The sequence below is a fragment of the Crassostrea angulata genome, chromosome 3 (assembly GCF_025612915.1).
Source record: "Crassostrea angulata isolate pt1a10 chromosome 3, ASM2561291v2, whole genome shotgun sequence".
NCBI lineage: Eukaryota > Metazoa > Mollusca > Bivalvia > Ostreida > Ostreidae > Magallana > Magallana angulata.
The window spans coordinates 18,808,670-18,834,666 of record NC_069113.1 but is presented as its reverse complement, the minus strand read 5'-3'; the positions used below and the strand labels follow the sequence as shown (position 1 = coordinate 18,834,666).

At 32.0% G+C, this 25,997-nt stretch overlaps 3 protein-coding genes across 5 annotated transcripts in view; 2 read left to right on the top strand and 1 right to left on the bottom strand.

The window, feature by feature from the left end:
• Positions 1-11,150, top strand: part of LOC128175157 (structural maintenance of chromosomes protein 5-like) — a 60,541-nt gene extending 49,391 nt beyond the window's left edge. Inside the window, exons 21-25 of the mRNA XM_052840582.1 lie at positions 4,178-4,276; positions 4,506-4,733; positions 7,936-8,115; positions 9,371-9,466; positions 9,713-11,150. Coding sequence (XP_052696542.1) covers positions 4,178-4,276; positions 4,506-4,733; positions 7,936-8,115; positions 9,371-9,466; positions 9,713-9,847 — 738 coding nt within the window. The 3' untranslated portion in view covers positions 9,848-11,150. The remainder of the gene's footprint in view (positions 1-4,177; positions 4,277-4,505; positions 4,734-7,935; positions 8,116-9,370; positions 9,467-9,712) is intronic.
• A 334-nt stretch (positions 11,151-11,484) lies between these two features.
• Positions 11,485-23,616, bottom strand: LOC128175158 (uncharacterized). Of its 3 annotated transcripts, XM_052840583.1 has the most exons (4): positions 17,943-18,014; positions 17,689-17,769; positions 12,144-12,222; positions 11,485-11,968 (listed from the first exon to the last, which is right to left on the bottom strand). In XM_052840583.1, exons 2-4 carry the CDS (start codon positions 17,758-17,760, stop codon positions 11,628-11,630), a joined length of 492 nt encoding a protein of 163 aa, XP_052696543.1. In that variant the 5' UTR covers positions 17,761-17,769; positions 17,943-18,014; the 3' UTR covers positions 11,485-11,627. The 3 variants fall into 3 exon arrangements, with proteins under 3 accessions (XP_052696543.1, XP_052696546.1, XP_052696545.1); XM_052840586.1 differs by lacking the exons at positions 17,689-17,769; positions 17,943-18,014 and adding an exon at positions 23,573-23,616; XM_052840585.1 differs by lacking the exon at positions 17,689-17,769 and having other exon boundaries at positions 17,943-18,059.
• On the top strand, positions 23,472-24,500 carry LOC128175159 (uncharacterized). The gene is made up of 3 exons (XM_052840587.1): positions 23,472-23,680; positions 23,804-23,846; positions 23,982-24,500. The coding sequence occupies exons 1-3, from the start codon at positions 23,615-23,617 to the stop codon at positions 24,329-24,331; spliced, it is 459 nt and encodes a 152-aa protein (XP_052696547.1). The 5' UTR covers positions 23,472-23,614; the 3' UTR covers positions 24,332-24,500.
• Positions 24,501-25,997: the final 1,497 nt, after the last annotated feature.

The following is a 25,997-nucleotide window of genomic DNA, read 5'->3' as shown; positions in this document are numbered from 1 at the left end:
GTCTGATCATTCTATAGTTTTGCTCGAGCTTAAATTTAATCCCTTCCGGAGAGGGCGTGGTCTTTGGAAATTTAATAATTATTTACTTACAGATAAAGACTACGTTCAAAAGGTAAAAAATGTAATAAAGTGTGTTAGTAATCAATATTTAGAGAATGCAGAGAGTAAAAATTTCCAATGTAAAAATAACATGGATGAAAGTTTATTTCTTGAGGTACTACTGATGGAAATACGGGGAAATACTATCTCATATTCTTCATATATCAAAAAAGAAAAAGACCAAAAAGAAAAAACACTATTGCAAGAAATTGAGGATTTAGAATCAGATGCTTTCATTGATTTATATAAATTAGATGAAAAAAAAAAGGAACTCGAGAGTATTAGAAAAGAAAAGTTACTAGGCCACATGATAAGGTCCCGAGCTCGCTGGATAGAAGAGGGTGAAAAACCATCAAAATATTTCTGTAATTTAGAATCTAGGAATTATTTAAATAAAACAATAAAAAAAATTGAATTAGAGGGTACTGGCACTATATATGAACAAACAGAAATTTTAGATGAAGTTAAGATATATTATGAAACTCTGTATAAAAGTGCAGATTCAAGTTTAGTTAATATAAATTTAGAAGAAATGTTCTTGAATTCTAATAATCCTAAAATGGATACAAATACGTCCAAAGGTCTGGAGAAAGACATTGAGGAAAGAGAAGTTCTTAACGTATTAAAGCACATGAAGAATAATAAGTCCCCTGGTAGTGATGGGTATACCGCAGAATTTTTCAAGTTTTTTTGGAGTGATATTAGAAATTATGTTGTTAGAGCTATTAACTGTATTTTTCTTAAAAAAGAGCTTCCTATCTCTCAAAGACTTGGAATAATTTCATGTTTGCCAAAAGGGGACAAACCAAGACAGTTTCTAAAGAACTGGCGACCAATAACCCTTTTAAATGTTCTCTACAAGATCATATCTGGTTGCCTAAGCTTTAGAATCAAACAAGTTTTGGACATTATTATTTCAAATACACAATCTGGTTTCATAAAAGGTAGATACATAGGGGAAAATACTCGCTTTGTTTATGATCTGATGTCGTACACAGAGATACATGAAATTCCAGGGCTTTTGGTCCTCATTGATTTCGAAAAAGCCTTTGACTCTATGTCATGGTCATTTATTTATAAAGTTTTAAGTTATTTTGGGTTTGGAGAATATATTATCCAGTGGATAAAAATTTTAAACACAAATTTCCGTGCCTGCATTTTACAAAGTGGGTTTTTATCAGAACAATTTGACATACAAAGGGGTTGTAGACAAGGAGATCCTGTTGCTCCATATTTATTCATTATATGTGCAGAAATCCTTTCAATTCTTATAAAGCAAAACAATGATATTAAGGGCATTTTTGTTCATAATAAAGAACATATAATATCACAGTATGCAGACGACACTTTGTTAGCCCTTGATGGTTCACCAAAATCCTTGTTCGAAGCATTAGAAACTATCGATTTTTACTCCAGCTTTTCAGGACTTAAAATTAATACATCTAAGACAAAAATTGTGTGGATTGGTTCAAAAAAATTCTCTGATCAAGTGTTTCATCATACCAGATGGAAATTAGACTGGGGATCTACATCTTTTAATTTATTAGGTTTCCAATTTTCCGTTGAACTTTCTGAAATTGTTGATATTAATTTTGGTAATCAGATTCCAAAAATCATTGCACTTATGGAACAATGGAAAAGAAGAATTCTTACTCCAATTGGTCGTGTCACTGTCATTAAGAGTTTGTTAATTCCAAAACTAAATCATTTATTTATATCGCTTCCTACTCCCAAAAAGGAGATTGTAGCATTTATATGCAAAGCCTTTTTTGAGTTTCTATGGAAATCCAAAACAGACAAAGTTAAAAGGTCTCTTATAACACAAGACTACTTGTCAGGTGGTATGAAAATGGTAGATGTTAGAAGTTTTATTACATCACTTAAATGTACATGGATTAAAAGGTTAACTTGCTCACATAAACCATGGATGGATATTTTCTATGCTCTCAATGGAGATGATATTTTACAGAAATTGTATGATTTTGGAGATAGTTTTGTGTTTGATTGTTTGTTAAAAGAAAATAACGCCTTTTGGAAAGATGTTTTGATTGCTTGGTCATGTTATATGAAATCTTTTACTTATTCTCCGCACTTTAAAAACAAATTTCATTATATTCCAGTGTGGTATAACTCTAATATAAAAGTTAACAACAAACCAGTTTTTTTTAAATCCTGGTATGAAAAGGGAATAAAGGTTGTGCAAGATTTTTTTGATGATGATTGTAATCTTTTAGACTTTGGAGTTCTTAAAAACACATACAATCTATCTGATAGTTGTGTGATGCAATACAATAGCATTGTTACAGCTATTTCAAAATATTTGAAATCATTCTTAATAGATAGGTCTTCTTTCAAAAGACTTCCTAATCCATATGTACCTTTATTTTTTGAACCTCTCATATCTTCTGAAAAATGCTCAAAAATCTTTTATAATTTCTTGAATAAAAATGAGGCTATTCCAACCTCAATCAGCAAGTGGGAGGCAGAGCTTAGGCCATATGGAGTAGACACAATATCAGTGCAAGATGTTTTTAAAATTTGTTATAAAACCACTAGTGATTCTTCTGCCCAGTGGTTACAATTTCGAATCTTACATAGAATTGTTCCTGTTGGAAAATACCTTAAGAAAATTAACATTAAAACTTCTGATTGTTGTGGTTTTTGTATGGAAAATGTTGAAACAATAATACATGTTTTCATTGCTTGTGATAAAGTACAAACACTCTGGAGTGATTTAAGTCTTCATATATACAGAAAAACCTCTGAAAGAGTTGGTTTCAATGTTTCGAATGTTATTCTCGGTGATCTACCATTGTCAAACAATAACAGGGTTATAAACTTCATAATTCTATATGTTAAACAATATATTTTTATATCCTTAATGCAAAACAAAATGCCAAATTTTCTTGGATTACTCAGTCATTTAAGAATAAAATACCATGTAGAAAAATATGCTGCTATCCAAAATCAAAAGCTGCGCAATTTTGAAAAATTCTGGCTTACATGGAAAAACATTTTAGATTAGTTTATGATATTATGATTATTACTATTCGTATTATTATTTGTTATTTATTTTTTGGTTTTTTATTTTTTTTGGTTTTTTCTCTTTTTTTGGAAGCAAAGTAACCATTTACCACTAATATTGAAAAATGTATGTAATTATACTTGTGTGTGAGTGAGTATGCATGTGTATAAAATTTATAAAAACTGAATTTAATAATGTCAACATTAGTACTAGTATGTATGGAACAAAAACAATAAATTATAAAAAAAAAAAAAAAATCGGTTGAAGAGCATGACCAGCTGAGTCATAAAAAATATTTGGGTGGATCGAGGGTCGAAAAGTTAGACGTGACCCGATGAAAAGAATTGTAATTAATGAATTCAGAAATATGGTTATCGGGATTACGACACAAACAGTATATTATGGAAAAATAAGCAAATTTGGACAAATTCTTCATGAGTTAAAGATGTTTCACACTGAGTAAACATTAAAGTAAATGAATAGCAGAAAGTCTTCATGTAAAACACAGTCACCCATTTACCACCATTTCTACCAGCCAAATTATGATCTATATAATTATGTTAATATATTTACATCTACTGAGTATTTTTTCTCTATTTTTTAAGAAAACCAATTGTGATTCATAGCTTTATAGTGTAGAAACTGACAGGGCTGAAATCTACACAATTCTGTTCTATATAACCAGATGAGTCGAAAATTTCATCAATCTGTTAAAAAATTCAGGGACTGCACAAAATACTAATGATGATCGATGTCAGACTCAAATTTTTATAAAAGAAGATTGGCTATTTCTTGATAAACGATCATTGCAGAAAAAAATAACAGAACCTGGCCGCTAATACTGGTTGTGTATTTTATTTTGCAATGTTACTACCTTCAAACCTGCATGAATCACCAAAGAAAGTATTTTTTTAAAAATAGTTATCTTTCCAATGCATCATGAAAATTAAAAAATTCCCGTTAAACATATTCTTATATTGTATTTCCAGCTTAGAATCAGTTTGATAGATGGTAATGGCTATGATATGTTCTACATTTACTTGTATGTTGCAGCTTTTTGAGAGAGTGAGAGCCCATACTGTGGAGGAGATAGATGAGGCCATTCATGAACAGGAAGCACGAGCGGATTCTCTCTATCAGACGGACGAGAGGGTAATTACTGTCTTGTAGTAAAGTACAGAAGAGCTGAATAATGTGACAGCAATCTTATGAATGCAGGCTAATGGGCATATTGAGGGAGGGGGGAGGGGGTGAAAGCAAGAAACTGTTTAAAATCTGCCACCACAGCTAGTAGAATGTTCATATAGCATCTGCTCATTAGAAAATGATCACAAATGTTATCATATCTATAATTTGACTTTGAAAACTTCTTATTTACCAGGTCGTACAAGAATATCGAGATCGCAAGGCAGAGATAAGTAAATTGGAGTCGGATGTGGAAAACAGAGAACGTGCTCTGAGTGGCCATCAGGAGAAGATTGAGGAAATCAAGCGACAATGGCTGGAACCCTTACGCGAACTGATGGAAAAGATCAACGAGAACTTTGGGTACTTCTTCTCCTGTATGAAATGTGCTGGTGAAGTGGACCTCAGTGTACCAGCCAATGAAGTGAGTTTTTAGAGTTTATTGAGAAATTAGATAGGAAAAATGAAAGCTATTTTGGTGTGCATCTTTTTTTATGTAAAGAAGGCTTGTTATATGATTTTGTTTATACAATCATAGATTTGCTGAATAGAGAATACCATAAGGCTGGGTGGGCAACAAGAAAGCCTTCAGATCTATCTAAAAATTTTAGATATGATTTATGAAGCTATAAACTATTATTTAGTAAATATAATTTCCAAATATGGCCTAGGCCATTCAGTCCCCTTAAGGTGGAATAATACATCTGTCATCACAAAATAGCTGACCTCTGATCAACATTTTGTTTTATTAAAAGGATTTTATCGACAGCAACATGAAACTTTCCCCATAGCTGAGTGGATAAGGTGTAGGGCTTGTGATCCGTACATCCAGAGTTCGAATCCCAAAAGGGCTTTTATTGTTGCTTACTGAATTGAATATTTTAGATCAATTTTTTTTATCCCCAAACTGCAAATTTTTTGCTTATTCAAAATGATTTACTGTTAATTTGAGGAACTTTTTCCAGGTGTTTATTCCACTTTGATTATAGGATAACTCAACATTCAAATTTTGATAAGTATACCTATATGGGAAAAAATAAATTTTAAGTATGTGTTGTATTAAAACACTTTATATCGAAAAAAGAAAATTCCATAGAGGCTCAAATTATGGCCAATATACACTCTTAAGAAAACCTTGCAATGGTTACTAATTGTAAATGTATCAAAATGTAATGCAAATTTGCAAGTTATGAACAGAACACAGCTTCCGTGCAATTATAAGCAGTTTTTACTTGAGAGTCAGTGTTTTCTTTAAAAAATAATTTAGCTGTGGGCATTTGAAAATGGTTTGAGAATAAATACAGTTTATAAAATGTCAGACTGATTTATGTGTATGTACATTTGACATGATCATCCCTATTTTTAATAAGATGATAAAGTCTCTGCATGCAGACGACCTGGGAGCTACAGGGCCACCCATTGAAAAAATTGTATATTTATTGCGCAGAAACACGTGCGCTAGTTTTCGACTAATTTACCTTATTTATACACAAATTCTGTGAAAACAATTAAAAGCATTAAATTCTTCATGCAATTTACTACTGATATCGTCTCTTCACTTGGTTTGACAGTGCATTCTAAGTGGATTCTTTTTCGCTTTTAAGAGTGTATGTCTGTTCTCTGTTTTAATGGAACACAGCGAAGAGAAGGGTGGGCATTAGAGGTGTTTAGCACCTCTTAAAATAATAGATTGTTTTGATACTAAGATTATCCTTGGGGCATTGTGTGTTGTTGTCACTTTCTCCACAGTAAAGAATTCATTTAATACACAACAACTTGGAATAAATTTTTCAAATGTTTAAAGATTCTTAATAACAACACTCTTATAATGTTATGAAATTGTGTTGTTATAGCTAGTTATATTGACAATTTAGGAATGGATCTTTGATTAAAATATTTTTATCTGAAGAATTATTATTCCTCTTTAAAACAATTTTTAATCATATACAATTTCAGTTATTCAATTGATCACAGTTTTATGAAAATAAGCATGCATAAAAAAACAAAGCAATGCAAAGTAATGCCATGTAATGCCAGCATTACACTAAATTTTGGAAAGTAATGCATTTCATTACCATTACTTGTAATGCTAAATTTGTGGCATTACACATTACTAGCATTACTTTGAAAACATGTAATGCATTACAATGCATTGCCATTACATTTAGCATTACCCCAAGCCTGCTACCCACCAATATTGACCCCTATGAATAAAAATGATTCCACAGTAAACAGGGGCATACATCTTTCATTTGATTGCTTTTCTTTAAAACTTTAATATTATAGTACATGTAGATGTATACAATTTGAATTTTTCTGTGATGTTATTTGCTATGCAAATGAGTGACTGTTTTTAATTTTTCTGAAAATAAACAAAGTAATGAACTTATTTTAAAAGATGTCAGGGTTTGACACTAAGGCACGTCCAACCAACTTTGTCTAGTAAATGATAGGTCCGTCGGGGTAAAATGTGTAGCCCGACTGGTCGTGTGAAAAAAAAATAAATGTGCACATAACTTTAAAAGCACCTTTTCCTATAAAAGGCATAAATTCTACAAACTACCGTAATTCAAGTACAACCCAATGACTAACCTAGGAGATGATGTAGGCGAAATACCGGTACTCGCTTTTTGATCGGTTACTTCTCCAGAATTTCCTCTGAAAGAAAAGTTCAAGTCACCCTGTACACTGAGTTCACAATCGTGTATGTTAAATGAACACAGATGTAATAAATTAATAATTATCTAATTCTAAACACATCCGCTCAGACTAAGTTAATTAACACCTGTTGTGACGAATAAGTCGATCAAGACAGGTGATGCAACAACATGTTGTGCAAAACAATGTTGATTACTTTTAGGCTAGACCCAGTGTTGATATTTCAGTTGGTTGGTAAGTTGTAATTATAGTTAATAACTCTGCCAAATCAATGCTAAATAATCATAAAGTTTGATTACAGTTATCTTTAAAAAAAAAATCCTCTACATACAAGTTGATTGAATTGAATCTTAAACACGGTTTGAATGATTCATTATTGGTAAAGATAAACCAATACAATTAAACAGAAAAAAAGTCTGTAATATTTGGTGATGTTAATTTTTGTCAAAATTGATCAGGGCTAGTGATAAAGGAGTCGGGGCTAGTGAAACATTGCTGAGGTAGCCCAACTGGTCTAGTAATTCAAAAACTTAATGTCAAACCCTGGATGTGAATTAACATCAGTTTCAAAGGAATGAAAGTAACAACAAAGATAGCCTTACACATGTATATTAAAATAAGTTAATACGACTCTGTTTATTTTAATTTTTATCTGCATCATTTTCAACAAAGGATCCATGTCATTAAATCATTAAAAACATTTTTAAAACAAAATTTAATATTAATGAATAAAGATAAAGTTTACACTTATGTAAAGAAAATGTATGTAATTTTTAAAAAAAAATATCTATTCTTGGTCAAATCTATAGTACTGAGCACAGGCACCTGACATTATAAATTTTTCTCATAATAAAAATAAATACCCTATACCTATTATTACGTAAAGGATATTTATATTTTTATTATGGGAAAAATTTATAACATCTGGTGCCTGTGGTTCTAATTGCAAATTTTTGCCTGTTTTACAGGAGGATTATGAGAAGTATGGCGTTCGAATCAAAGTAAAATATAGGGACGCGGAGCAGCTACGTGAGCTGAACATGTACCACCAGAGTGGAGGCGAGCGGAGCGTGGCGACCGTTCTCTACCTGCTTGCTCTCCAGGAACTCGCCAAGTGTCCGTTCAGATGTGTCGACGAAATCAACCAGGTATGTCAGTGAAATGTTCAAGCATGATTTAAAAGTATGTTTTCTAAATTGAGCTCAAAATTTAGAGTTCTTTTCTTTAAAATAGTGCTCAAAATGTAGATTATGCAATTCACATTGACAAGATCAAACACTAATTGATTTACGTGTTTTTCAGCTCAGTGTTGTAGCTTGATAGAATAATATTTTTTAACGAGACCTGTAACCCAATAGTATATGTTTTTAACGAGACTGAGTTTAATTATTTCTTATCTACATTTAGATATTTTGATGAAAAAAGTTGCTTGAAGTTTTATTACCATATAAATTATTTCAAGATTAAAATATTATCGATTTTTGTGCACTATTGGACCCTATAGTAATTTGTGCATGAAATGTCAGATTTTCACATTTTTTTTTTATATTTTTTGTCGATAATTTGAATTCTAGAAGACAATATTTCATCTTTGGCCCCTTCAGGCCTTCTTTTCAAAATTCAGTGATGAAAGTCTGATAACTCTTACTGTGTCAAACATATAATAATTAAAGAATTAAAAATGAATGAGCTCATTTAATCTTGAAAAATACTTATCAATAAAGATTTGATTTTTAAGAATTATCTTTTGTTTCAGAAATATTAAAAAACAAAAATTTCACACTGTTGATCTTAGCATTAGTATCAGCCGTAGGATGGTATCAGTTGCACTCTTTTGTGTTTGGCTGATACCAACCACTCGGGTTGTTACCAGGGCAGAGATCAAAACAACAGTGCGATATTTTGTATAAGTTGGTAGAAAAAGGAAGGTAATTTCTCATGAAAAGACATCTTAATTAGGTTCAAGTCTTGAGAATGATTTTTTTAACTACCGGTAGTCACAGTACAATATTTACATCTACATGTACTGAACATTTCAGTGTTTGACATTGAAGAAAATTTTGGTAACATGATCATTGGAAGAACTGAAAATGATTTACTGGGTAGTAATTGCCTCATATGAATTACTGTAAACATACATTTCCCTCTGTATTCTGAGCGTTTTTGGCGGAATGCGGCTTCCGTTAAATCAAGTACATCGCTAAATGCCATGCATATATATATAAGAATAGTCACATTCAGGAATACGCCAATTTAAATCCACGCCAACTTGTTCAAAAACTTTTTTCCCCCAAATATCGTACACACCAAATATATTGCATATGTACATTTACAGTATGAAGTCCATTGGGTTTGATTTGCTATATATAACTTTTGTGTTTTGATGATGTTTACGTCTAACAGGGCATGGATCCGGTGAATGAGAGGAAAGTGTTTGAACTGGTTGTCCAGACTGTTTGTCAGAAGTCCAGGTCACAGTACTTTCTGCTGAGTCCCAAGGTAAATAATTATATATCCTATCATCTAGCTGTGAATCACTGATTATACTGGTACATGTTGTCAAAACACAAAAAATGGTTTGTTTACCAGTGTAGTTTTTAGAGTATTGTTTGTTTTTGACCAATGGCTTATTCTCATGTTTTAGGAACAGACATTGTGTAAATCCAATTTCTCGCGTACTTTTTTTTCAATCAGATGTTATTTTCATATATTTACATTTAATCTGTTGTTCTTTTACCGTTTCAGCTCTTGCCCGACATGAACTACGCCGGCAACATGACGTACCTTTGTGTCTACAATGGACCGCACATGTTGAACCACAAGAACTGGGACCTTAAGAAGTTCATCCAGAGACGAAGGAAGTTAGAAAACGATGACTGAAGAACAAAGTAATATGAGAACTTGCAGTCTTTTTCAAGAGATATGTGTAAACTTGTGCACTTGTAAACTAGTTGTGCATAGATGTAAGGAAACATTGCAAACAGAAGAAGGCCATGATCATTATTATGAGTTATTTCCCATGTATAAAGCATGGACTTAGTCTTCTTTTTTTTAATCTTGTGAAATTTTTGCAGTGAGGGAGTGAGATTTCTTGAGAAGCAATAGATATGATTATAATGATATTTAGATTATAATGATCGATATTTATTACAGCGAAGAACAGTCTAGTCAATTTTAATCATTGTGTATGAGAGAGTTTTAAAAATATTCCATTTCTTACTTTGTGTATTGTGATGATCAGAAAGATAGCAAGAAATTCAAATGAGTATTTATTTAGATCTACATTTCCACTTGTATTCACCTGAATTCATGAAAAGGTAACAGTGCTTCAAGTTATTGAATACATGTTGTCTGCAAACATTCACAATATATAGTTGATGTGCATCAGTATTTAGAACTAAGGAAACAAATTTGAAACGAAGATTGATATTCAGTTTGGCTGATTTGACCATATCTATTAAATTATACTTCCTATTTTAAAAAAATAATAAGGGTAAGATTTCAAAATTGAGCTGTCATTTTGATTTGGACTTACCTCTTATCAAATACTGAGTAGAAACTTTTGAAATAAATTCTATATTGTCTTCCTCAATACTTCATGTGTACATTTTAAGTGTAGAAGTAATATTTATAGCCCCAAATCATGATGCAATTGTTTATAAAAGAAGACAGGAGTTCGGTAATCTCAGTTTAAAGGAAATTTCCAATTGTCTTGATAAATGTGAAATAATTTAGGACTTCATACTTAGTTGACAATATTTTTGAAGCATTTATAAAAAAAAATTGAAATATTTTGTCTTTATGACCAGTTCATTTAAAACTCGTCGTACATTTATGTATTCCTTTTGATGATGAGAAATTTAATGTGTTATGTTATTACATGAGCGGAAGTTAAATAATCGATAGAAATGTGTTCAGTATAAGGTGTTCAAATGTTTATTAACTCTTTGTTTTTACTTGGTACTTTCCTCCATTTTATCAAGACTTTTTAACATTTTTTCCCAAACTATAATCACAGTTCTTTTCACTTTGAAACCAAGATATACATTGTAAAGAGTTAAGTTGGACAAATGGCGAGGTGTCATCAACACATGTTGATACGTATGTGTGACTAGTGCTACTCCACATGTGATCTGCCTTGACCCGTTTTACGTGTATTTACAATAAAAAGAACGAATGTTTCTGTGTTGTTGTTTGTAATGTAAAAATGCTACCTTGTGCTTAACCAACTCAGACTCTTGTACATATCTACTACCACTGAGTATAAATTTCTTGAAGACAACAACTGTTGTCCATAATAGGCTGTAAACAGATTTTGTTAATACTCAGAATATAATGTCAAGGTGCCACATATATTTCATCTTCCCAAGTCAAGGGTTTCTGATCCGCACCTCTTCTCACAACCCTTTCTGTTGGGAGCGGAGTGGACTGAAAACCCTTGGCTAGCGAAGATACAAATTGGATTAGTTAATTGGATTAAAGTTAATTTTAGTTAAAAATAACAATGCGATGTAAAATTCCATTTTGCATATAGCTTTTAATTATTTGCAAAAAATTAATCACAATGGTAGAATTCGTTCATAAACCTTAGCACATCTTAAATGATAATATATGGTCGTATGTTCATGGGTTTTAAGATATCAAATTTCTTGTTGATCAGTTAATTGGTTGCCCTCTGGACGATTGTCCCATCAATATCGGACACTGTTTTACCGAGACTGTCTTGTACAAAGGAAATGGATGCCTGAGCATGGCTTCCAATGTCAGCGCCATTTTTCTGAAGTACCCGGATCTTTCCCAGCAGACGATTAAGGTGTGGAAGTACGTGCGTTGTGAAATCTGTGGCGATGTAGTCCAAGGAACTGTTGATGTTTATTGCCGCCGTCCGCCCACTTTCTTTTGCTGAGTCAGAGTTGGTCCTACCAATGAGATGAATGAAATCTCGAACCGAATTTGGCATCACATCAGCACCTCGTTTATGTCTCGGTGGTTCATTTAGCTCTGCGAATGAAAGATGGATGGAAATTGAGTTCTCTGTTATCGCAGGAAGTTTTAATGAGAGAGCAGTAATAAGATAATATTTTATGAATTAAAGTGATAATTGCCACGAAACAGCTACGTGCATACTTCTTGTGTGGTTCTTTTCAATTCAATATCATAATATTTATAAAGTTACCTCTGAAAAACAATTTCAAGTTCAACTTTATATTTTTCAACACTTTTGGCGAGAACTGAGTACTCATGGATTGCACAAACTGAAATGATTTAAGAGTTAGTCATTTTGAATATTTTTAAAAAACAGTTTCATATATAAGATTCCCCGTCTTGAGCTGGCTCCGGGGCCATAAAACTTAGACAAGCTCACTTTTGATCTAAGTCCCACTTTTCTACTATATATTCCTTGTGGAAAAGTAAGACTGAGATCAAAGTGAGCTCATTATGTAAACAGATAACAAATGAGATCAAAAGTGAGCTCATCTAAGTTTTTTTGGCCCCGGGGCTTGGTCTCTCATTATGTAAACAGATAACAAAAATATTCGTTTTTAGCTCACCTGATCTGAAAGCTCAAGTGAGCTATTCTGATCACATTTTGTCCGTCGTCCGTCCGTCTGTCCGTCTGTCCGTCCCTCTATAAACTTTTTACATTTTAAACTTCTCTAAAACCGCTTATCCAATTTCAACCAAATTTGGCACAAAGCATCCTTATGGGAGGGCGATTATAAATTGCAGAAATAAAAGTCCGATCTGTATTCAAAGCGGAGAAAACCTTGAAACTGTAGAAAAAGGGGGTGCATTTTTAAAAATCTTCTTCTCAAGAACTACTGAGTCCAATTCAACGTAGTTTATGACATTATACGAAAAAGGTTCGATCTGACTATGATGAATTTACTTGTTATGCAACAGTTGGCGTATGAATGGAAATTTTTGAAACATGCAAAATATATTGGTGCCGATTTTGTGAAGTAAATTGAGGCTAAATATTTCAATGCGTTGACAGTTTTCACCACTCTCTACCATCGGCTTATACATTCACTGAGAGAGGAACGAACGACAACTCTGCATGGGAGATTGAGTTTTCACACATGACGTTGGTGTTAGCTTGTTCTGATTTTCGTTTCGTTTTCATTATTTATGCTATGTAACCTAGCTAGGAACTCTCGTCTGTATTTCGTGATTTTTACGTATCAAATCAAACAGAGACTTCGGTAAATCAAACAGTTAACTGTTTACCTGCGCAAATTAAGCAAAATCTGATGTATCAAAAAAGTACTGAAATACAATTCATTCTATCGGTAATTCGGCATTATCTTTTGCGTAATGGTAGATTAATTAATGCAATAGGTTTTGTTGAGATGCTCGGCATTTTCTCGAGTTTATTCAGTTTAAATAGAGTTTGATATCGCTGACGGAAATATGTAGGTATATACATGTATATATATGATTCATTTCGAAAAATAAATTGTGTTCTTTATTTGTTATTGTGCATGTTTCTTGTGTTTAATTGTTTACAATTTCTATTTACTAACCATATTTGAGTGTTAAGCTTCGAATTATAAGCAAGATACAGAGATTTGCTCCCAATTTTATGTTTGTACACAGCTAGATCTTAAAAACAAAAGATTTAAAAAGTAAAAAATTTGTCAATATTTGATTAAGAAAATTTTCAAAGTCTGTTCTTCCAGAAACCAACTTTAACAACTTATTGTATTGTAAACTTAACCTTTTTTCATCATTATTACTCCTACTGTACATGTGATCCTTCACTGTGTTTGTGTACATTTGTATAAACTGATTTTGAACCTCAAATACCAGTGAACTGGTCTTGAGTGAATAAAAGAATTGAAAATCTTTGGCCATTCCTTTTTTTCCATTTTAAATGCTGAATAGGAAATACCAAGATAAAAATCTTAAGCTGAATATAAAAAACTCATTTGAACAAAATATGACTCAAATCTAGGGGAACTGTGAGCTCTGTTTCTTGCTTATAATTCTACGATTGACGCTGAAATTTTGGTTGAAGATTAGAAATTCTATATGAATTAGAGTATGTACTTGTACAAACAAAATAAAAGAATGATATTCTGTATATACCTACTCTCTGGGGCCCCCTCTTTATACAATAAATAATGTGAAATCTACATCAATTTTGATAGTTTTTCAGACACGAGTAAATAAAAACGACATCTTTAAAACAGTTTCCATAGTTCTGACACATTTCTGTTGCGGGGATAAAGTAATTATCGCTATTCGTAAGAAAATATCACAGCGGAAAATTATCCTGGTTTGTACGCGAGGTAAATAACAGTCATTTAATTATAATGGAGAAGACAAATTATATTTTTGAATGTTTTTAATTTGAGGAATTGAGCACATTGAGGTACAATTTTCTTCTTCACATCTATACATGTAGGATTTTTTAAATGAAATACAATAACTATTCGGGTATATTTTTTTTTTAAAATACAATAACTAGTGAAAAAATTGATGAAAAAAATGTACCTATATGCTCTCATATATTTTGATCGCTTTACAAAGTGGGGGGGGGGGGGGGGGCGCTTAACAGTGTACCCCTACCAAATGTTTAGTTTTATATCTTGCGTAGGATTTTCTTATTCTGGTAAAAAATAGTATTTCATGAAGGTACAAAGATTACGTGTATGCAAAAATAAGTGTAAAATTCGAATACTTGACAATATTTATTTTTTGTTTTTCTACCGAGGGACCATATGGCACAATATCTTTTGAACGCCCATTGTTGATCAGGTGAGCGATGTGGCCCCATGGGCCTCTTGTTTATTGTGTACATGGTGTGTATTCATTTTGGATTAGTTAATTTCCGTTTAATTTCAGTTGGACAAAGCTAAGAGAAACTTGCTCTACTAAATTGGATCTACTGAGTTTTTTTCTCTATACCCGTTTGTCCAAACGACTATTGACAAAATCGAATTAATCAGGATCTTTTATAATTAATTTCAAGTTTCAATCAATTTGTTAGTCGGTTGCTTTCCAGTTGGATACATGCGTGAACTACAACCAATAAAAAATGAAAGGGTACTAGTATACTCTTTGGAAGATGGCTAAGGTATTTGATTTCGTTTGCACAGAGAGTATTGTCTGGCCTCGTGTGCATAGAGAACATGTGTGTCGTTTATACTAAATGCAGGCACGTAGCATGGGGGGGGGGCTGCCCCTCCCCCCCACACTTTTTCTCGCAAGAACAATTTTTTTAAAAATTTACATATAGCGTTCATCTTTCGTTTAGCGTTCACTTATCGTTCAGTCATTTTCATTCGGAACTCCAACATGAAAGGATCGGATTTTCCGAGTCACAGCAAATAAGAAAAGAACCCGCGTGTAAAGGTAGAAGTAAACTTTATATATTACACATAAAACATCATTCTATTCGGAATTTAATCCGTGATGAAATGGAATGAGAAAAGAATCCGTGCGTAAAGGTAGAAAGAAACTTGTATTACACATAAAACATCATTTCAGTATGAATTTAGTCTGTAGAATTAAAGGGGATGTGCGGTCATCTTGTACATTTGAGAATAAGAATGTATATATTTCTTGAACTGGCATATTTCTGTCTGAAATTGGCCAAAACTGTTGCCAAAAGATATAAAAGCAATAAATATGGTCCTACATGTCTTTTTGTTTGAAAAGTATGCATACAAGAACAGGAGGATGCCTTTTTCATCGCTAAGAACAGCTGTCGAACTGCGCAGCTACAGACTAATTTTGAAGATTTAAAAATCTGAAATAATATGAAGAGGGTTCATTAGTGTCCTCTCTACGACATACCGCACGTTACGATACGATAAAAGACGGAACAGCCATTGAACATGATATTTATAGTACGCTTACTCGGGTAAAAATATAATGCCAGAAACTTTTCCGGGGAAATCTCTTTTTTAAATGGATAGAATAGATTGTATAAGGTGGAATAACACATCATCACAAAATGGCTGTTGTCTGATCGAAATGGCTATTAAAAGGATTTCATCGACGGAAAGATGTAACTTACTCCATAGCCTGGGCCCGGTTTTCCGAAACTCTCAGTTAACACTGTGTTAACTGAGTTAACCACTTGGTAATCACTTGGTTACCCATAATTCATCTTTACTTCCTATATATGAAAAAAAAAAAGATTTTGCTTTGGGATTTCAATAAGTTTGAATTCAGTAAAATATTATTAATATGATTATATGTTGAACATCTATATCATTTCCATATTTTCAAATCAATTTTTTTTGCAAAAAAAGTGGGGGCCAACTCCTTGATAATTCAAATTTTTTTATGAACGCACATTGAGCGCGATCGGAGCGGAGAACGCAAGTGAACGCACTGTCAGTGCACTGGGAACGCACTAAAAATGGGAAAGTAGAACGTTTCAGGGACTGTAGATACCATGAAATTTTCATACCCCAAATATGAATTATAAATTTTGAATTGCGAACTGCGTTCTAGAGTGCAGTTCATTTTTGAATTGCGAATAGTGAACTGCGGACTGCGTTCCAAAACCGATTGCCCACATGGCGTAATGTGGGTCAGTCATGTTGATGCTTTGTTCAATTTGTCCGCGTCTACACGTTAATGTAAACGTGGAGAAAACGTAAAATGCCATTGCCAAGGGCGAAATGTCGGCAGTTAATCGTAGAGGTCTACTCCTCCCTAAGAATCTTAATTAACTCACCTGTTAATGGACAAGATAGGGTCTTCGCTGGGAAATTTATCTTCCTAATAAAATTGACGCGTTATGTTTTTGCATAGTATTAGAGCATGCAAAATAAGCCTCCTCCCTTCAAATTGGAGATATTTGCTTTCAAATTCTAAACTAATAGAGATTTATTTTATTACTGGTATTAATTTAAAAAGTGATTATTACAGAAAAAGTCAGAAAATAAATCTTTACTATGAAATATTTGGAATCAATTTGGAAGTAATATTTCCAACAGTGGATACTCTTTGTTTAAGATAGGAGTATTTCAGAACTTCTGATATTTGTTTAACAAAACAATAATAAAAACTAATATACATTTTTATAAGAGATATATTTACAAAACTTTACTGGAAACAGCGTCAAAAAATGCACGAGTAAAATGTGAATGTAATAAAATGTAATTAGGTTTACTTTTATTTGTAAATATGCATTTCATCTAAAAAAAAAAAAAAATGAAACTGAGACCGTTGCTAGATTTCCTCTCATTTGTCTGAATGTTTGGTGTCAACAAATTATCCGACAAGCCTAAAAAGTTCATAAACTGAGTGATTTAGTGAACAAAAACTTAATTCATATTTAATCGTAATTAATTATTTATACGGAACTCTCGTGTGAGATGAGATTTAAATAAAAAAAAATTATGGTCACCTTATGTTTTAACTCAAAAGACACATAAATACCCATCTATCAAAGTGTTTGATGCAAAATATGGCATGTACTGTTAAACTTCTATGATAAATTAATCGTTACTATTTATCTATCTTTGAGCGCCTTTTTGACTATATAATTACTTGTCACACCTGATGCCACGTTGCTCCGAATTATAACCAGGGTACTTGTAAATAAGATATTCGAGTAATTATGGAAATATAACTTTTCTGTCTTACATATTCGCTAAGATTTTAAGTTTTTAATCAAAATGATTTGAAACTCAATTTTACCTAGTTTCGGATGAATATGACACTGGTTTTTAGTTGCATTCACGCATTTGCATTACCTTTTCATAAATAGGCACGTTGACACCTGCACAACTGCCAAAGGTGACAAGGAAAAATACCGCTACTTGCATTTTAGAAGTCTAAAGTGGAAAAATATATTGTTACTCTGTTTGATTGATTTTACGAGTGTCATTGAAAATTCTTCACTAAATATTACTCGAAGCAAGAAATTGAATCAGTAATATGTATATGATATTACAATCATGTTTAACACCTTAGATTTAGGAAATTAAAAATTATTACATGTACATACCTTAATATTGGGGCACCTTGCTTGTCTTTTATTCTTATGATATTTGTATTCATTATAGTAATAAAAACAACATAACATATGAAGGCTATGACTTGGAATCATCGCATTCTTCAGACGGACGTTAATGAGCGACCAAAATCAATGATTACCGCTATATTGACAACATCGAGGAACAAACAGTAAAAACAAAGCAATGTATAGACCGCTGTTGATTATGGTTTGCCTTTGGAGAAAATATGTCACAAACATTTACATATCACATTTACTATGAAGAGAATCTTCGTAGGAATTTTAAATAGAGAAATGGACACGAAAATACATCTGAAATAAAGTCTTTTCTTTAAAAAAAAAACCAAGAGAATTTCTTTGTAATTCTCTAAAGCAAAGAATATGCAAATTTAGCTTCACTTTATACAATTCATGGAGAATCTCTCTCTCTCTCTCTCTCTCTCTCTCTCTCTCTCTCTCTCTCTCTCTCTCTCTCTCTCTCTCTCTCTCTCTCTCTCTCTCTCTCTCTCTCTCTCTCTCTCTCTCCTTTGTGAGTGAAAATAGAACTGGGGCCCGTTTCACAAAGATTTCCTAAGATGTTTCCTAAGATAGAACTTAAGATATGCCTAAGTTATAACTTAGGAAGTTCCTAAGATTTGTCATAGCTGTTTCACAAAACTTTCTTAGCATATCGCAGTTGACTTATCTTAAGATACAATGTAAGCCACTTTCATATCATATTGGTAACTCTAAATTGATACCGTTTATTTTAATTCTTTAAATTTCAATATGACAGATTGTATATATACTTTTTCAATGAATGTAAAAATCCATTCCCTTATTCACCTAGAAACATCTTAGAAAAAAAAAAGTAAAACGTGTAAATAGAATGTAAATAGTGTAGTGTCTATGTACATGTACTAAAATTTTGAATGATATTTTTACATTCACATGCATAAAAGAGTAGATCAAAATTACGTAATAAATTCGTATAGTTTATTTTTTTTTATTTGAGAAAATGGATAGATCGTACTATATTTTTTAGCTATATATACATGTATTTCGTTATTTATATTTTAATATTATTTTTTGGACCGCATAAATTAATGGAAACATTGGTCATTGCTATAATTTCTGTTATTTTTATAAATGTTCGAGTGTGGGTTTTTTTGTCTAGTTGGTCCATTTTAAACAGCTTGTGTTAACGAATACTGATACATTGTATGCTTATTCCTAAATCTGAAAACGATCGTTGAAATATCCAGATTATTTTACTGTTTCATAGGGTATGTTCCAAATGGAATACAATAATCATATGCAGTGACAAGTAGGATTTGGAATGGACATATGTGGAACTTTTAAACTAAGTTTTATATAACGCTAGTTTTCTTGTAATGATTGATATAAAAATGGTGTGTTTTGTTTAGTTTTATACAAAAAAGAAAAAAAAATCGAAATTTGCAAATAAATGCATCTCGGCTGATAGATGAAACGAAGATGTAAGGCAAGATTTTCAGTTACTGTGTAAAACAGCATCCCTATGGAGGATTTAGCGTCGACATTCCCAAAACACTCCCCGGTCATTCCTACCCCCATCCCCCAACAAAAAAAAATCAATTAACACCCCCTCCCCCCCCCAAAAAAAAACCACACACACACCTAGCACCTAAATTTTCTCCCGTAAAAAAGGCTTATTTCTTGGAGGGATAGGACAATTCATCCAGTCAATCTGTAATTGGGTATTTATTTAGTATGTATTCCTGATTTTATCAAACGATATAAGAGATCAGTGATTCCCGGGCGTGAATATTTTAATTAACATCAGTGCACTAGCTATAACTATACCCGCTATCAATCTGCGTGTGCGATCAGATAATCTAAAAAATGTAAAAATTAGAAGTCTACACCACAAATTTAACTGATCATGAAGAAATATAGGTATATTTTGATAATTTTTAAGTTTGCAGTTTAGGGTAATGTATCTATCGACGGAGCTTTGAAATGAATAATTTTATACCATATACCATATAAATCTCGCATTTTTATGGCCAGTCATTAATTTTTACATTATAAGGAACATATATTGCGTCTTTTTGAAAAGATTAAAAATCTTGATAATAGCTTTGTTTAACCTTAATATGCATATAATCAATTAAGATAGACAGTCGCCATGTTAAGTTTGTTCTTAAGACATCGATTTACCTGTCTTAAAGTTAAGACATAACTTAGGAAATTCATAAGATAAGATTGGAATAGTGAAACGGATAAGCAATGAACTTAGGAAAAAGTTCTTTCCTAAGATACAACTTAGTCCTAAGTATGCTTTGTGAAACGGGCCCCAGGAGTTAAAAAATTTATCTAAATTGATATACTAGTATACACTTGTAATTTGAAAGGAAAACCAGACACATTAATAGGTTTTGCATCATAGTTTTTTACCTTTCGCTGACCTAGTAAACGGAAAAGGGGATGACTGTTTATTCATGCTATGCAGCAGTAAATAAGGTATGTTGCCCGCCCAACAAAAACTTAAGGCTTGACAAAACAGTGAATGGTCACATAATATTCTTTTATAGGATAGGATGACCTTATTATGATGGACATGTACAAAACAATGCGTTTTTCTTTATCTTTAGCGAAGTGAAAACTGATGACGAAGTTTGATGTGACAGAGTATTCAATTTCTAAATTTTATTTGATGGATAAATCTGAGTTATAAAAAAAAATCCATTAGATGCCGATGGCGTTTTATAAGGGTATTTTAGGTTGTGTGCGACATATTGTGATATTTTAAATAAGGATGAAAGAATATCAAATTCAAAAAGCAATTCCCGTTTTAAAACATTTAAAAAAAAATTGTGAAATACATGTATTTAAACAGCATCCAGTACGAAGCATCGAAACCGGAAAACTCTTGCTTGACCCCAAATTCCAAAACGGGGAGGGGGAGGGGGGCAAATCTAATATCTTAAAGAATAAATACATCAACTTTCAATGTAATTTTCTTACAATGTCTGAAAAAAGTGGAGGGACAAGTTCGCTTAAAAATTTAATTTTCTATAAAAGGATAGTTAACAAAATACTACTCCCACCACCCCGGGCGCCATGCTGTTATAGACCTCGGACAAAAAAATGACCTTGATTATATTTTTGACTACGATTTTTTGTTATATTAACGATTCTTTCTTATCATGTATTATTCATAATTTCCTAGAATAGTTTACGTCTTCTTCTTTTTTCTTTGTTTTCTGCACAATAAAGAAAGGTTCTTAGTCTAATGAGTGGATTTCATTTTCACAAATACGCGTACAAATTTTAAATGACGGACTAAAACGATTAAAAATACTAATGATAAAGAAGATGGGTGAATAAGGCATGTAAAATGCCCATAAGAGGAATGATTAGATACTGCAAAATTAAAATATCATTAAATCTGATACTTTTAAAAAAAATAATTGAGAACAATGTATATTTAACGTAACATCGGTATGTAACCCATAAATATTTTAATTACTTGCAATAGGTTGATTTAAACTGGCGTATGCTTGTCAAAACCTCAAAATAGTGACATTTTTAAAACTTCAATGCCTTTTCTTTTACAGAGTGGGTCTGAGCTCCATATTTTTGTCATAGTCTAAATGCGGTTTAATGGAATTTAAGCCGATTTTAATCAACGGAAATGTAGAGAGATGACCCACTATACTTTAAAAATGTCATTTGGTAGCCCAACAATTGAACGTTTTAGAAAAATAATAAAAATCCATAAATTCGTGGCCAACTTCTCATATAGCATTTTAACAACGCTCTTTGTTGTGAATGAAATGGCTCAGTGGTTAGTGCACCAGACATTAAGTAACTTTATAGAACTTAAGTTTTTAGGTTGTGGGTTTGATACCATCAAAACTTAAGGATTTATAATTTTTTTCTTATCGTTTTTTGAAATATTTCAAACTGAATATAGTTATAAATTACCCTTTTGTCAACTTGAATTATAACATATCAAATATATTTAATTGAAAAAATGTTAAATTTGAAATTGTATTTTACGACTTAACCAAACGGGCAGTTGCGCCATCTTATTCCCCCATTTTCTTCAAATTTTCTTTACTTTCCATATAGATATATTTAAAGATCAATAATACTTTGGAAGATAACAATTTCAAGAAAACATCTTCAAAATATCCATCTATAAACACCGTTCCGAAGTTAATAATATTACCTTTACAAAAATATTTTTACAGAATTAAATCCAGATACTGTAAAATCCTCCGAGATATTATTTACGCTATATCCAATAAATAACGGTATTAACTTCTGCATTAGCATACCTGTACTAACTTTCAGGCATGCAAATGATTAATGCCATAAATTCAGCTTCAACAAAATGTATAATTGTGAAACTCATATTGTATTCTGTCGGAGCTGGGTTTTTTAAAAATCGTGTTCAACATTCGATCTTTAAAACTGTTTTTAATCCAATCACGTTTTCTCTCTGCATTCTCATATGACATCTGACAGAGGCGGACAAGACAATAATTTGAATTAAAAAATAAAAAAACAATTTCGTATTAAGTTGATACTTCATGGGTTTATGAATACAAGAAAAAAAAAGATTTTTGTTTATCTATGTAAAAACAATTACCAATCATACCGCTTCTAGTGAAAATAATCACAAATAAGAGCATGTATTTAGATAAGTAAATGTCAAAAACACCAGATACCAGTAATTAAAAACCAAATAGTGACATTTATGTAATGAAAACAACTACGCAATGATATGAAAGTACATATATATGTAATGAAATGAAGAAGACGGATACATTTTTTACCTATATAATTGTTTTGTTCGGCTCTAAATTAAAAAGAGACATTAATTTTACGATGAAAAGAAAAAGAAAAACAACAACAACATACAGTCTCAGTTGATTTAAAGAGATGCATATATCTTAATTGCATGTATTTAAATTTATTGTTTTAGTACAAATCTATTGTCAAAAGGTGCATATTGTCGGCTGTGTTTTTATAAATATATAAAAGAAAAAAATGTATTAAATTATCACAGGTAATGGTTATAAAGGGACAGGGGCATCGGAAATCACACATTTTATTATTCAAATATGTAGTCCAACATATTAAAAGTGTATCAATTCATTCAGATGTACCAGAATTCCAACTGTTATACCTGAAATATCGAAACTTACTGTAAAACCGATATGAATATCCGCACAAAAAATGTCGGCTCTTTCAAAATTTTTAACGATTTTTATTTCCTTGTCAAATTAATAATAGAAACTTAAAAGTTTTTGCTCTGATGAAAAATTCTAACCCCGTATTCATTCTTTCATTTGATCGACCCCCTTGTCTTTCAGATCCTAAGGTTAGTCAAAACATGGTCTCCAACAAGATCTAGCCAGCTCAAACCAGATTAAACTGCATTTTACGTGTAACAAATTAATAAAGCTGTCACATTTGCATAAATATAAATAATTATATACAATGCATTTCAGAAATGTTTTCAACGCCTATCCAACTCCGTAATCGTATAAGCGTATTAAAAAAGACTGACATGTTTTTAAAATGATCAAATTTTAAAACGTGACAGCTGTTTGTATAATTAAGCACGGACATCTTCCTATATATACCTGTATTTCTTCTTCTGTTCTATCAAAACTCCATCGTCCGAAATGAAGACAGCATTCCCAGTGCTGGCTGTGTTGTGTGGATTTCTAGCAACAGAATATTTGCACCAGGTATATTGAATATATGTTTAATAGCTAATCATGTCATCAAAATAAAATTTGAGATAAAATCAAATCAAAAGTTATTTTTTATTGTAACTAAGAAAACAATTTAAATAAACATTTTTCCCTCAGGTTGGTGCAGAGACTAATGAAATTGCGGAGAGTAATTTTGGTCGTAAGTTTGTATTCATACAATTTTAAGCATCTGTTTCGGATATAAAATTTAAGTACATGTACGAAAAAATTTTCGAAAATTTTTATTTGCCAAAAAAGTTTATAATTAATAAAAGTCATATCTCAAATTTCTCAGAACTGAGACATAGACGCGCGGTCCTTAGTAATCCTGGTGGAACACCTGTTGTCATTGGAGAGGAACCCATTGTTGCACCCGGCCCAGTTGTACCCGGTCCCGAGACTACTACCAAAAAACCTGTTAAAAAAACAAAGAAACCCAAGAGACCTAAACAGCACAAACCGGGAAAGAGACCAAAGAAATCCAAGGGAGCAAAGAAAGATAAGAAAAACAAGGGTCCTAAAGCACCAAAGAAGGATAAGAAAAACAAAGGATCGAAAGGTCAAAAGAAGGATAAGAAAGCAAATGGCTCAAAGAAATCAAACAAGGGTAAAAAGGCCAAGGACGCTAAACCTGCTGGACCTTAAACCCGAATTAGGAAAATCTTGAAAGGACAACATTTAACTTGAGGTGTGAAAGTGACTGTTTTAAAATGACAGCGAAGGACAATCGCTTTTGGTCGAGGATATTGTATATACGTTGTTAGTATTTTACATTGATATGAATTATTATTTTTATTAAAAGTTGAAAAATATTTGAATTTTGTTTTTTTAAAACTATTTCAGTTTTAAAATATCCTACACAAATTGAATGGCGTTATTTTAATTTTTTAAAAAAGATGAGTACAAGTTATTTGCTAATTACAAACAGATTATTTACTAGCATGCCTTTGAAAGAAAGGTAGTTTGAAGGACGACAATGCAAATGCGTTAGCGAAAACTTGATAATCATTTGGCTATTTAAGGTATATTCATGGATTGTATCGGATGGGTTTATGACATCACAGCCATTTTGTTACGTGCAAAGCATATCAAATGGGAGCAATCTTTAAACAATAAGCATAAAACTATCCTTATTTCTAATTAACAGCTGTAAAGGTTAAAATGGTATCAAGGAAACACCATCACTTGATTTGACCCCATAAATATTGTGTGGTTGCCGCAGTAGCCGTAAAAAGAATACATGTTCTAAAGACTGTTTATGAATACAAGAAAGCAATAAATGTCACTTCTAGCAGTGATGTATACCACATGTGCCAAACTGCGAGTAATTAACTTTTCTGCGCAGAAACACGAGATCTGCGTAATGTAGGTGAAAAGATGAGTTTAAAACTAGCTAACTTTCATAATATATCCTGTTGTCTGTCGGCTGTTTTTAATAAGGAATAAGGAATCATTCTTTGAGTATTATGAAGTGATCATTTACTTATATTTATATAATTTTAAACCATCGTACGATTATATATTAAATACTAGACTCTTGTTGCAAAAGCAACAAAAAGGTCTTCCGTTTTGATATACATGAATCAATTAAACCGTAGACATTGCTTCTCTCACATAGAGAAAATAGTTGATATGAAAATTATTGTGAATGATATATCCAGACGTTACTTCCATGTAAAACAACGAGATTGAAAAAGAAATCAATTTTTGAAGTACTCTCTGTGACGACCGGAAGTAATGCCGAACTAAACAAAAATTTGTACAATCATCAGTCAATCTTTCCTCAAAGTTTGGTTGTTAACATTTCTGCCAAGTCTGAAATCTCTTTGAAACAATAGTTTTTGTCTGGACACGGGAAACGGAACGAACGGAAGTGATTAATAAAAAAAAAAGCTGGTATTTTTCGTACATTTGCTAAGCGTACATCACTGTTTATCAGGCTACATGAAACACCCAAGAAATTTAGTTAAACTTGTTAAAAATATGATTAATTTGAATTCTTCCGGTGAAAACCGGAAGTGACAGTTGATCAAATAAAACCCACTAAACATATCATCAATCAAATGTCTATCATTCATGAAAGCTTTGTGTCTCAATCACTTACAGTGACAAAAATCTTGCGGGCGTCAAATTTGTAAAAAGAAAAGCTACATAGAGATATTTGAGATATCTCACCGGAAGTAACACTTATTTGAAAATTTAACATTATAAAGATGACACATCTAAGATTGTATACTGATATATTCATTCCATGTAAAAGAAATAAATAAAGAAAAAACGTAATTTTTGTAGTGCTTCCGGTGACGACCGG

Excerpts from the sequence above, each read along its gene's own strand:
- LOC128175158 (XM_052840585.1), bottom strand. The coding sequence starts at position 18,044 with ATGATTCCAAGTCATAGCCTTCATATGTTATGTTGTTTTTATTACTAT. Across the intron at positions 12,223-17,942 it reads CAAGGTGCCCCAATATTAAG|TTTGTGCAATCCATGAGTAC; the intron begins GTATGTACATGT and ends AAATCATTTCAG. Across the intron at positions 11,969-12,143 it reads CTTGAAATTGTTTTTCAGAG|AGCTAAATGAACCACCGAGA; the intron begins GTAACTTTATAA and ends TTTCATTCGCAG.
- LOC128175159 (XM_052840587.1), top strand. The coding sequence starts at position 23,615 with ATGAAGACAGCATTCCCAGTGCTGGCTGTGTTGTGTGGATTTCTAGCA. Across the intron at positions 23,681-23,803 it reads CAACAGAATATTTGCACCAG|GTTGGTGCAGAGACTAATGA; the intron begins GTATATTGAATA and ends TTTTTCCCTCAG. Across the intron at positions 23,847-23,981 it reads TGCGGAGAGTAATTTTGGTC|AACTGAGACATAGACGCGCG; the intron begins GTAAGTTTGTAT and ends CAAATTTCTCAG.